The 13,998-nt window shown below is 34.9% G+C and overlaps 1 protein-coding gene across 3 annotated transcripts in view; it reads right to left on the bottom strand.

Annotated features, from left to right (window-relative positions):
• The window catches only part of LOC137656727 (galactoside alpha-(1,2)-fucosyltransferase 2-like), a 71,913-nt gene that overhangs the window by 17,833 nt on the left and 40,082 nt on the right, over positions 1–13,998 (bottom strand). For all 3 annotated transcript variants that reach the window (XM_068390967.1, XM_068390966.1, XM_068390968.1), the window contains 5 exons: positions 10,211–10,276; positions 5,659–5,735; positions 4,994–5,327; positions 4,156–4,266; positions 2,716–2,801 (listed from right to left, as the gene is read on the bottom strand). In XM_068390967.1, coding sequence (XP_068247068.1) covers positions 2,716–2,801; positions 4,156–4,266; positions 4,994–5,327; positions 5,659–5,735; positions 10,211–10,274 — 672 coding nt within the window. In that variant the 5' untranslated portion in view covers positions 10,275–10,276. The remainder of the gene's footprint in view (positions 1–2,715; positions 2,802–4,155; positions 4,267–4,993; positions 5,328–5,658; positions 5,736–10,210; positions 10,277–13,998) is intronic.

Here is a 13,998-nt window from a genome sequence, read left to right as displayed (position 1 = left end):
TATCGTAGTCAACCTCTCTACCTCCTCGCTGCCCGTCCGTCTCCTCTCTGCGTAGCAAGACCAACAACACCTGCGCTGGAGTTTCTAAGGTAAAGTGACGCTAAAAACCCGTTTCTTATTTATCATTTTTTGATAATTCTTCTTTTTTACATGTCTATTATCTAATTTAGTGTGCATTATTCTCATGGGAAATTATGTGTAGTAGTTTATTAAGAAGTTATCATAGGTCTTTGGGCTAAACCACGGATTAATCCTATTTCAATGTATTCTTATGGGAAAATTCGTTTCGACATCCGAACATTTTCTACATCCGAAGTTGGTTGTGGAACGGATTAAATTCGTATGTAGAGGTACCACTGTATTATGAAAATGACTGATGATAGATGTTGAAGAAGAATAAAAACAAAGCAGGGGAAGAAAGAGAAGACCATGGTTTGACGAGCTAAAAAAATTTGCAGGTATACTTTGGCATAGAAATACCATAAACAGATGCGTATGAAAGGACACGTCTGAAGCCTTTGTCCTACAGTGAATTAGCTGTGGCTGATATAGCCTATATAATAAATCATGGGAAGAATTACAAAAGATGATAGGAGATTTGAATAGAGAAAGCAGAAATGTAGGACTGAAAATGAATATAAGTAAAACTAAGATCATGTTCAATGAAAATGCAGAGAGACAACAAATAAGAGTTATAGACGAGCTTCAGTAAATTGTTAATGAATATACATAATTAGGACAGACAGTAAGTGTTTCCCCAGGACACGAGACCGAAATTAAAAGAAGGATAAGCATGTGATGAAGACCATTTGGTAAACAAAATGAGATTATGAAAATTAAAATGCCACTTTCTCTAAAGAGAAAAGTATTTAATGAGATGGTCCTACCAGTATTAACTTATCCATCAGAAACTTGGAGCCTTACTTGATCCTTAAAACATATGCTAATTACAACTCGAAGAGCTATAGAAAGAGTAATGATGGGAATAACACTAAGAGACAGAAAAAGAGCAACATGGATACGAGAGGCGATAAAAGTAGAGGATATTATAACAACTTGTAAGACAAACTAAAGGAAACCCATTATAAAGCGATTTCGTTGTTAAACAAATTCTTCCTATTAGAATACATGGTAACTCTGTTTAATGTTGACCCAAAGTCACTAACTTTTTTTTCATATTCTAACTAAATTACTTATAGTTACTGAAAATAAATAACTGTATTAACTAGGCATTATTTTACTTAAAGATCATGAGTTTAAGAATGAAATTAACATCACTATATCACTGAGGAGAGAAATTCCTTCCTCAAGCAGTGAAAGAAACAAACAAAAACATGCCATTTGATTTCATCAGCTGATCTCTCTCTCTCTCTCTCTCTCTCTCTCTCTCTCTCTCTCTCTCTCTCTCTCTCTCTCTCTCTCTCTCTATATATATATATATATATATATATATATATATATATATATATATAGATTATGTTCAATAGTAAGCTAAGCTTAAAATAAAGAAATGAAACACATCGTACGAGGGTACCCACTGGGCCCTCATTTCTCAGATCAAGATCTCAGAGAGGCTAAGGACAACTCCCTCCTGTGGGTGCCACATTGGTGCAATTAGATATAATATATATATATATATATATATATATATATATATATATATATATATATGTATATATATATATGTATACATATATATGTATATATATATATATATATATATATATATATATATATATATACACACACACACATATATATATATATATATATATATATATATATATGTATATATATATATATATATATATATATATATATATATATATATATATATATATATATATATATTCATATATATATATATATATATACAGTATATATATATATATATATATATATATATATATATATACATATTTAACAGATTTTGACGTAGGAAAAATCTATTTTTGAGTGAGATAGCCATGTTGTCCTGATGGAAGTTCATTCGGGCAGCTTACTACTGTATAATATTTCTGTGAGTAATATTACAAGAGAATTACCATCAGGTATCACAGGGTTCTAACCCCCGGAACGACTATCCTGAGATATCGTGTATAATCAGGGACGTATCCGTAGATAACCATAGATATCTGCACCCAAAACAGACTTAACCCGGTCTAGGAATTTAAGTATATGGATGGATATATATATATATATATATATATATATATATATATATATATATATGTGTGTGTGTGTATATATAATATATGTATAGATATATAGATTTATAGATATATATATATATATATATATATATATATATATATATATATATTTACACATATGTATATATAGATATATATATATATATATATATATATATATATATATATATACATTTCTATATATATACAAATACATATGTATATATATATATATATATATATACATTTATATATATATGTGTGTATATATATACATATACATATATATATATATATATATATATATATATATATGTATATAAATATATATATATATATATATATATATATATATATATATATATATATATATATATATATATATACAGTATATTGTGAATGTTCAAGTAAACAATTCATTCTGAATAAATAAACATAGGGTACCCTCTTCAGTAAAATTTTCTAAAGGCATTAGCGTTATATGTTCCTAAATTAATGGAATAATATATAATATTTTACTCACCTTTTCTTGAAATGTTGATGAAAATGTAAATTCTTTTCTTATCTCACAAGAATAAGCATGGAACAATTCGACTTCAATTGGGCTTCCTGAAAGCAGACCATTATTGATTTTTGCTTAGAGGTACAATTAAAAATAATATATCCAGAATGTTGCTATTAACTAGTAAAGTATCCCTCCGAGACCTTGTACTATACCATCCTTCACATAGTGTTATAGTAGCTACAACGATTCTCGGCGAAATAAGCCCCACCCCCTGAAGACATCATAGCCAATCATGTCTCGCACGTTGGCAGCAGGAGACAACATGATTGGCTATGACGTCATCAGGGGGTGGGACTTATTTCGCCCGGAATATTTGTGGCGACGATAGATATATGTAATTAGATTAATAGCAATACATTTTCATATGAGTTTCAATGCAATGCTGTTTTAGAATGCAGTATTATTGTATATAAGAAATCTCTTTGATTAGGATTTATAGATAAATTGAGATGATATTGGGCATACCCTAATCCAAGCAGACTCAATCTGACCTATTCCATGGCTCACTGGTGAGAACAAATATCCCATGATTCCTCATCAGTTATCACCATATTAGCATATTTTTATCATAATCTTATGATCTTTAATGGTTCTATATATTTTTCATGTTTACAGTACAGCTTTCCCCAAGTAGAAGATGATCGTTAATCTTATTCTTAGTGAAATTATGCGCTGTCGTAGGTTGCACCTCTTAGCACGATGGCCACCTTTCCTTGAACCAAGTAAGACTTTATCTCATTAATTTGACCTTGGCCAATATTTCCTTATGCATACCACACTATTTTTATTTATTGCAAATACATTTTGGGTCGTAATTTGTTGAGGAATCCTATTAATATTCAATAGAGCAGCTCTATTTGCAACATGAGACATCAACATCAGTGAGTTTGTTGTTGTTTCTGGTCTTTGTACCTTTAGAATGGACATCTTAATTATGTGTCTATGATGGACTCTAACAGACCACCTTTTGAAATAGTATGAATTTTCCAACCACAGAAAATGAGAATAGGAATAAATTGTCAATGTTTGAGTTTGTGGAAACTGGCATGCCACAATAACCAGTTGACCTAACAAAATTTACATGAGCTGAGTTACTCATGGTAATTTAGAAATCAAGCGACAATAAACAAGAGCGATGAGAGACTACAAACCTCCACCAAGGCTTAGGAAACCATCCCCTGAATATTGCATAATAATTAGGGTACATTCCTATCTATCTAAAAAGCGGTTCAATAATTGCCGCCAGTCACTTTGGTAAGATTTTTGCAGAACGGCGCTCAACTTTTTTCGTACTCTTGCTAAAATAAATATAAATATAAATATGCACTTTTTGCAATAATAAAAATGAGAACAAGATGCTGTCAGTAGTGTATGGAACTCATCCACATATTAACTTACCTTGTGCAGAAAATATATGAGGCCCCAAGAGACCTGCTGCAGCAGCTTCTTTGTCCCCATAAACATAATGTCCAAGGAATGGCAACTTTTTTATTATTTTCTCTGTACCATCTGTTAGGGAGCAAATAAAGATATTTTAGGTCATTTTTAGAACAAAGTTTTTTTTTTTGCCAAAGTATTTTTACCTCCGTCAACAAAGTTGGGCGGAGTTTATGTTTTTGTCCCTGTTTATCTGTTGGTTTGTGAACAATTCTCTGGCCACAATTTTACTCATAGAGTAGTGAAGCTCTCAGAGATTAATTGTTATGTTGAGACGTGGAAGTGATTCAATTTTAAAAGACCTAGGTAAAAGGTCAAGGCCAAGGTTGAGCAAAAGGTCGACTGAATTTGAATCTAGGAAAGGCAAGCTGGGTTTGGTCTGGACTCAGAGTGCTTTTCTAGTTTCATTTGCAGTAGACTCCCTTGAAATGTTTAAAAAATCAATATGACTTATGTTTGTAGAAATGGTTGAAGTCTTTAATCTCCAGTAAAACTGTTCTCTGCAAAATCATCTACAGATGTTAATTATATAGGTAATAGATTAAATAGGCCTTATGCTCCTAGAGAATCACTTACAAAAAAAAAAAAATGAACTGTAACCAGAGAAAAGGATCAAATGTAGTACTGTATGGCCAGCTCCAGCGGTAGTATCTCAATGGGTGGCTGGTGCCCTGGCCAACCTACTAACTGTTACGTAGATTAGTTTGAAATGAGCTCTTTTTTAGAAACAATTCTAAACAAACTGGCATGTTTACTGATACAGATATTTAGATACTAGACCTGATACAGTTATACTTACTCAAGATGGCAGGGATAGTCTTATTGGGAAAAACCGTCATCATTTGCTTGTGCATTTGCGGGTTAATTCTAACAGTGGCATTGTAGGCACGGCCTATGGCATAGATTGTAGCATAATTTCCCATGACGTTCCCTATATTTCCTGCTCCGGACATGACAATCACTGGTAGCTGGAGGCCCTTCCAGAACCTGCCACGGTACTTCACCCGCTGCCAGGGGGCGATGGACACAACCGGCTTCCTCTTATAACAGCCACTCTCGTTATATCGCCGCTCAAACGGCACCGGATAAGAGGTTTCCAGAGCTGAATAATTCGGTTGTATTCCCAGAGACTCCTGTGGAATGGTTACACAGAGTTATGTTACCCTAATACCATAACCATGATGCATCTTAGGGAGAAAATATATTGAGGTCCCGGACCTACATTTTGGGATAGTGGTCTTTTGTGAGCCACTGCTCAGTCAAACAACCAGAGCTCTGGTCTATTCCAGCAGAGGCATTTCTGTCTGCATTATTATTATTGTTATTTAAAGTTCATGATAATTTATATCCACCTTTGGGATTATAGCAAAACTATTTCAAGATTCTTAGCAGCCTGAACTTCCCCTTTCATTTTAAATAGATTAAAGTTGGCTTGAATAACAAAATAAAATATAAATTTCCCACCTGAATTTTGGAAATTCTTTCAACCATTTTAACCATGATTGGCTGTTGCATCAGTTTGAGGTTTTCTGATGAGATATCTGAAAGAAAAATACTCTTTCTATTACATGTGTTTCCTTCGATGTTATTATTATTATTATTATTATTATTATTATTATTATTACTTTCTGAGCTACAACCCTAGTTGGAAAAGCAGGATGCTATAAGCCCAGGGGCTCCAACAGGGAAAATAGCCCAGTGAGGATAGGATCAAGGGAAAAGAGAATAATTTAAGAACAGTAACATTAAAACATATTTCCTATATAAACTATAAAAACTTTAACAAAATATGAAAATAAATAAGATAGAATAGTGTGACTGAGTGTACCCTCAAGCAAGAGAATTCTAATCCAAGACAGTGGAAGACCATGGTAGATAGGCTATGGTACTACCCAAGACTAGAGAACAATGATTTGAATTTGGAGTGACCTTTTCCTAGAAGAGCTGCTTAATTACCAAGCGGAAAGTAGCCCCTGAACAATTACAGTGCAGTTGTTAACCCCTTGAGAGAAGAAAATTTGTTTGGTAATCTCAGTGTTGTCAGGTGTATGAGGACTGAGGAGTAATAGACCAGACTAATCGGTGATTATGTAGGCAAAGGGAAAATGAACCGTAACCAGAGAGAAGGATCCAATGTAGTTACCCAATAAAATCAATAGAAAGGGTTTCAGAAAATTACCTGTTATAAAATTGAACCCATGATTTACTTATGAACTGAAATCAAGTGGAAGGGAAGAAGACATTTGAAAGCAACGACCAATGTTATTCTAGAAGTACACTCCAAAATCATACTATTGTTCTCTAGTCTTGGATAGTGCTGTAGCCTCTGTAGCATGGTCTTCCATTGTCTTGGGTTAGAGTTCTCTTGCTTGAGAGTACACTCCTGCATGCTGTTCTGTCTGGTTTCTCTTTCTCTTGTTTTGTTAAAGTTTGTATATTTTATATAAAGATATTTTATATAGATATATAGGAAGTGAGGAGAGCACTAGATGAAACGAGAGTAGGAAAAGCATCTGGTATGGATGGTGTGAGAGCTGAGATGTTGAAGGAAGGGGGTGTGACTGTACTTGAATGGTTGGTGAGATTGTTTAATATGTGTTTTCTTTTGTCAATGGTACCAGTAGATTGGGTTTGTGCATATATTGTACCTCTGTATAAGGGTAAGGGAGATGTGCATGAGTGTTGTAATTCAAGGGGTATTAGTTTGTTGAGTGTAGTTAGAAAAGTGTATGGTAGAATACTGATTAATAGGATTAAGGATAAAACAGAGAATGCGATCTTAGAAGTAAAGAGTGGTTTTAGAAGAGGTAGGGTTGTATGAATCAGATTTTTACAATTAGGCAGATATGCGAGAAATATTTAGCAAAAGGTAAGGTGTATGTTGCGTTTATGGATCTGGAGAAAGCGTATGATAGAGTTGATAGGGAAGCAATGTGGAATGTGATGAGGTTTTATGGAATTGGCGGAAGGTTGTTGCAAGCAGTGAAAAGTTTCTACAAAGGTAGTAAAGCGTGTGTTGGGATAGGAAATGAAGTGAGCGATTGGTTTCCGGGGAGAGTGGAGTGAGACAGGGGTGTGTGATGTTGCCATTGTTGTTTAACTTGTATGTTGATGGAGTGGTGAGAGAGGTGAATGCTCGAGTGCTTGGATGAGGATTAAAAGTGGTAGGCGAGAATGATTATGAATGGGAGGTAAATCAGTTTTTGTTTGCGGATGATACTGTACTGGTTGCAGACGCGGAAGAGAATCTTGGCCAATTAGTGACAGAATTTGGAAGGGTGTGTGAGAGAAGGAAGTTGAGAGTTAATGTGGGTAAGAGTAAGGTTATGAGATGTACGGGAAGGGAAGGTGGTGCGAGGTTGAATGTCATATTGAATGGAGAGTTACTTGAGGAGGTGGATCAGTTTAAGTACTTGGGTTCTGTTGTTACAGCAAATGGTGGAGTGGAAGCAGATGTACGTTAGAGAGTGAATGAAGGATGCAAAGTGTTGGGGGCAGTGAAGGGAGTGGTAAAGAATAGAGGGTTGGGCATGAATGTAAAGAGAGTTCTGTATGAGAAAGTGATTGTACCAACTATGATGTATGGATCGTAGTTGTTGGGAATGAAAGTGACGAAGACAGAAATTGAATGTGTTTGAGATGGAGTGTCTAAGGAGTATGGCTGGTGGATCTCGAGTAGATAGGGTTAGGAACCAAGTAGGTAGGGTGAGAATGTTAAAGTTAAAAGTTAAAGTTGCGGGTTTTAGGTCTCCACAGAGACGAATGTGTGTAAGAAATGAGTTGGCAGCTAGAGTGGATATGAATGTGCTGAGGTGGTTTGGCCATGTTGAGAGAATGGAAAATGGCTGTCTGCTAAAGAAGGTGATGAAGGCAAGAGTTGATGGGAGAAGTACAAGAGGAAGGCCAAGCCAAGGTTTGGGTGGATGGATGGAGTGAAGAAAGCTCTGGGTGATGGGAGGATAGATGTGAGAGAGGCAAGAGAGCATGCTAGAAATAGAAATGAATGGCGAGCGATTGTGACGCAGTTCCAGTAGGCCCTGCGGCTTCCTTCGGTCGCCTTGGATGACTGCGGAGGTAGCAGCAGTAGGGGATTCAGCGTTATGAAGCTTCATCTGTGGTGGCTAACGGGGGAGGGTGGGCTGTGGCACCCTAGCAGTACCAGCCGAACTCGGTTGAGTCCCTTGTCAGGCTGGGAGGAACGTAGAGAGGAAAGGTCCCCTTCTTTTTCCTTTGTTTGATGTCCGCTACCCCCTAAAATTGGGGGAAGTGCCTTGGTATATGTATGTATCTATTTATTTTAACATTACTCATCTTAAAAATTTTATTTTTCCTTGTTTCCTTTCCTCACTGGGCTATTTTCCCTGTTGGAGCACCTGGAGTTATAGCATCCTGCTTCTCCAACTAGTTTTGTAGCTTAGCAAGTAATAATAGTAACAAAAATAATAAGTGGATCTGCAATAATGTTGAAGCTGAAGCCTATGAACTGAAGGCTTTAATCTGAGTTTGCCATCTACAGCTATATATTATTTGCCTACAAGAATTGAGACTTGAACTATACAATGTACAATCCTGGATTAGACAATGCTGTAGATAGATTCTTCCCTTGTATGGTGTGTTGTGGCCGTCACCTTTAAATCCATATTTTGCGTATTCTTTCAACCAGTTACTGTACTATGTCCTTATGAGGAACCTAATTACAGCCTGCTCTGCCTACTTAATCTTTACCAGGTTTTACAACTGATTTTGATAACATTTATGTTAATAAAAGTAGCTACAATTTCCTTTTGTGTTGCATAAGAACTGATCTTTAAAAAATGGTAGAAAATTTTACCTTGTAAATGTCTGCCATTTAGACAGTTTTGTATCGTTTCATTATTCCAGCCGTTAGTCCCATAAAGCTCCCAATGATACAGTCTCCTAAAATGACTATATTTCTATTGTATTTCAATTTATAATCTTATGACACTTTAAAGCCTTTTGTCATATCCTGACAAAAGGGTGAATTAAGTGACATCTGTAAAGCCTATTTGATAATATTTTATAAAGAAAATGGTAGCCAATTGGAATCATCCCTGCCTCGGCAATCTGCTGGACTGGGGTTCAAGACCCGCTGAAACTCGATAGTTTCCTATAGTGCCTGCAACCTTACTATCTTTGTGAGCTAGGGATGGGTGTTTGGGGAGCCTATACGTCTACCTGCTGAGTCATCTGCAGCTATTGCTTGGCCCTTCTAGGTCTTAGCTTGCTGGAGAGGGTCTTGAGAGCTGATCATATTTATTTATGTCCAGTCTCTAGAGCATTATGACTATTCCTTGCCTCTGCCATTCATAGGTTACCTTTACACCTTTAAATAGTAACAAAAAAAAATAATGTGGCTATGGACAATTAAGGACCGTTTCTGCATTTGTCTTGGGTTGAAAGGAGTCTGAGGATGAGATTGATGTGGAATGGTTGAAATAAGAAGAATATTTAATATTAGGAAGTGTATGTACCTGCCTTGAGTAGCTGTAGGAAATAAAATGTATGGGATTAAACTGAAAATGTTATCTTGTGGTTCTGGACTAGGTTTGGCAAATATTTAGTTATTATTATTACTAGTGCACGCGTCCCGTCAAAAATGAGGGCTAGATAGATATGTACACACACACACATACACATTCAACCCTTCTTACTACCTTCCCTTTACAAACTACTCGCTCTCCCCCTTATCCGAGGGACGGGGGAGACACCGAATAGTTATACGTCTGGCAATGGCCCTGAGCGTGACTGGAAAGATATATATATATATATATATATATATATATATATATATATATACACACACACATACATACATACATACATATATATATATATATATATATCTATCATTATTAATATATTATTATCAACATCTTTTTCATGCACAAATTATACAGTAGGAAGCAGCCGAAGGGAACTTCCATGAGGACGACATGGCTCGAGCCCAAAAATGGACCCAAATATTTTTGTGTTTGGTATTTAAAGGCATACTTACATAACATGACTAACATCACCGATGAGATGGATAGAAAGCCCAACTTCCAACAGTTTTGCGTCATAGCTGGAATAGAGAAAAGAATTATAATTTACTGTACAGTATACTGTATTTACATAATTCATTCAAGCTTGTAATTTTTCAAGTGGAAATACGTTTTCGTTTAGTGATCATCTCAAGCAGCTTACTGTAGGCATTACTTGAGGGTCTTTGCAGCGTTCCTTCAAACCCTACCTAAACCCACCTTTTGGCCTTCTACTTCGTTTCATTACTTGTACGTTATATGACTGTGTAACCAGTGAGTTTATCATTGGTTGCATTTGGGTCTAGAAAGGCCTTAAGGGCTCAGTTTTCTCAGATCCTTGAGGTAAAATAAAGACGACTTTGCCTGTGTCCGTAATGACTTGTGGCCAGTAAGCTCCTATTTCTAATCGTTAGCTGTATTTTTGCATGATTGCATCAGCCACATTTTTCAAGAAATCACTCATTTACTTATTGCAAAGTATTATTCGACTTACAATCAGATTTTCTGTACTTACGGACAGTTAATTTAATGGTTTACAAATGATAGAGGTACTTCGTAATTTGTGAAAATTTAGGTCTTTAGAAAATGGTGTTCCCCTAAGCATGAATAGACATGTTTTTCATATTCAAATGAGCCATATATTTTAATACCTTAATGTCTGCATTCTCCTATCGACCTTGGGATCAGAGCCCCATGGCGGAATCACTCAAAGACAATAGCTTCTGACCTGCCACGAATCGAACCCTGGTCAAGGGAGCTGGCATGAACAGTGACATAGTACTTCATGGTTAAGTGCTATGTCAATTTTCATGCCAGCTTCTTTGACCAGGGTTCGATTCCTGGCTGGCCAGAAGCTCTTGTCTTTTGCGTGGTTCCACCTAGGGGCTCTGATCCCGAAGTCTATAAGAGAATCCAGACATTAAGGTAATAAAATATATGGCTTATCTGATATATATATATATATATATATATATATATATATATATATATATATATATACATATATATATATATATATATATATATATACGCCATAAATGCTGTAGAATACGATATAATACATAAATATACACACACACACACACACACACACATATATATATATATATATATATATATATATATATATATATATATATATATATAACCCAAATTCATGAATCAATGCACACATATGTTTATATATATATATATATATATATATATATATATATATATATATATATATATACATATATACACACACATATACCAAGGCACTTCCCCCAATTTTGTGGGGTAGCCGACATCAACAAATGGAACAAAACAAAAAGGGGACCTCTACTCTCCACGTTCCTCCCAGCCTGACAAGGGACTCAACCGAGTTCAGCTGGTACTGCTAGGGTGCCACAGCCCACCCTCCCCCGTTATCCACCACAGATGAAGCTTCATAATGCTGAATCCCTTACTGCTGTTACCTCCGCGGTCATCTAAGGCACCGGAGGAAGCAGCAGGGCCTACCGGAACTGCGTCACAATCGCTCGCCATTCATTCCTATTTCTAGCACGCTCTCTTGCCTCTCTCACATCTATCCTCCTATCACCCAGGGCTTTCTTCACTCCATCCATCCAGCCAAACCTTGGCCTTCCTCTTGTACTTATATATATATATATATATATATATATATATATATATATATATGTATATGTATATAGTTATATATTAATTTATATACACATATATATAAATAAATATATATATATATATATATATATATTAATATATCTATATATATGCTGTATATATATGATATATATATATTATATATATATATATATATATATATATTTTTATATATATACATATATGTATATATATGTGAGTATATATATATATATGTATATATATGTATACGTGTATATATATACACACACACACACATATATATATATATATATATATATATATATATATAAAATCATCCATAACCAGTCCACTGCAGGACAAAGGCTTCGGGTATGTACTTCCTCACGCATCTGTTTATGGTCTTTCTATGCCAGTCTATACACGCAAATTTTCTCAGCTTGGCAATCCATTGTCTTCTCTTCCCTGCTTCATTGGCAACATTTAAGAAGCTGTTCTGATTTTCTTTGTCCCCACCTATTATATGTCAGACATTTCATCATATGTCTTATCTATTTCTTTTTATTACTTTTAGGTTTCTCCTGTATCTTAGTGATATTCCCTTCATGAGACTTTCCATAGTTCTTTGAGTTATAACTAGCTTATGTTCTAAGGCTTTAGTAAGGCTCCAAGTTTCTGATGCATAAGTTATTACTGGTAGGACCATCTGATTAGATGCTGTACTTTTCTTTTTATAGAAAGTGGCATTTTAATTTTCATAATCTCATTACCAAAAGCTCTCCTTTTGGTAATTTTGGTCTCATGTCCTTGGGAAACACTTACTGTCTGTCCTAAGTACATATATTCATTAACAATCTCCTGAGGTTCGTTCATTACCCTCATTTGCTGTGTCTGCATTTTTATAGAATATTTTTTTAGTTTTACTCTTATTCATTTTCAGTCCTACATTACTTGTTTCTCTGTTCAAATCCTCTATCATCTTTTGCAATTCCCCCCCCCCCCATGATTCATCAAATGAAACTATGTCATCTGCAAATCTCAAGTGGTTAAAGTATTCCCCATTAATGTTTATTCCTATATTTTCCCAGTCTAACTTCTTGAAAACTTCTTCTAGACATACTGTGAGTAATTCAAGAAAGATGGGGTATCCCTGTCTAACTCCTTTCACAATAAAAATGTTCCCACTATTATTATTATTATTATTATTATTATTATTATTATTATTATTATTATTACTAGTCAAGGTATAACCCTAGTTGGGAAAGCAAGATGCTAGAAGCCCAAGGGTTCCAACAGGGAAAATAGCCCAGTGAGGAAAGGAAATAAGGAAAAAAATAAATGATGAAAACAAATTAACAATAAATCATTTTAAAAACAGTAACAACATCAAAACAGATATGTCATATATAAACTATAAAAAGACTTATGTCAGCCTCTACAACATAAAAACATTTGCTGCAACTTTGAACTTTTGAAGTTCTACTGATTCAACTACCTGATTAGGAAGATCACTCCATAACTTGGTCACAGCTGGAATAAAACTTCTAGAATACTGTATAGTATTGAGCCTCATGGTGGAGAAGGCCTGGCTATTAGAATTAACTGCCTGCCTAGTATTACGAACAGGATGGAATTGTGCAGGAAGATCTGAATGTAAAGGATGGTCAGAATTATGAAAAATGTTATGCAACATGCATAATGAACTAATTGAACGATGGCGCCAGAGATTAATATCTAGATCAGGAATAAGAAATTTAACAGACCGTAAGTTTCTGTTCAATAAATTAAGATGAGAATCAGCAGCTGGAGACCAGACAGGAGAACAATACTCAAAACAAGGTAGAATGAAAGAATTAATACACTTCTTCAGAATAAATTGATCACCGAAAATCTTGAAAGACTTACTCAATAAGCCAATTTTTTTGTGTAATGGAACAAGACACAGACCTAATTTGTTTTTCAAAAGTAAATTTGCTGTCGAGAATCACACCTAAAATTTTAAAAGAGTCATACAAAGTTAAAGAAACATTATCAATACTGAGATCCAGATGTTGAGGAGCCACTGTCCTTGACCTACTTACAATAATACATTGAATTTTGTTAGGGTTCAACTTCATATCCCATAATTTGCACCAAACAC

This window comes from Palaemon carinicauda, chromosome 17, assembly GCF_036898095.1.
Source record: "Palaemon carinicauda isolate YSFRI2023 chromosome 17, ASM3689809v2, whole genome shotgun sequence".
Classification (NCBI taxonomy): domain Eukaryota; kingdom Metazoa; phylum Arthropoda; class Malacostraca; order Decapoda; family Palaemonidae; genus Palaemon; species Palaemon carinicauda.
The sequence above is the reverse complement of the archived record's forward strand: the minus strand, read 5'-3'. Positions and strand labels throughout refer to the sequence as shown.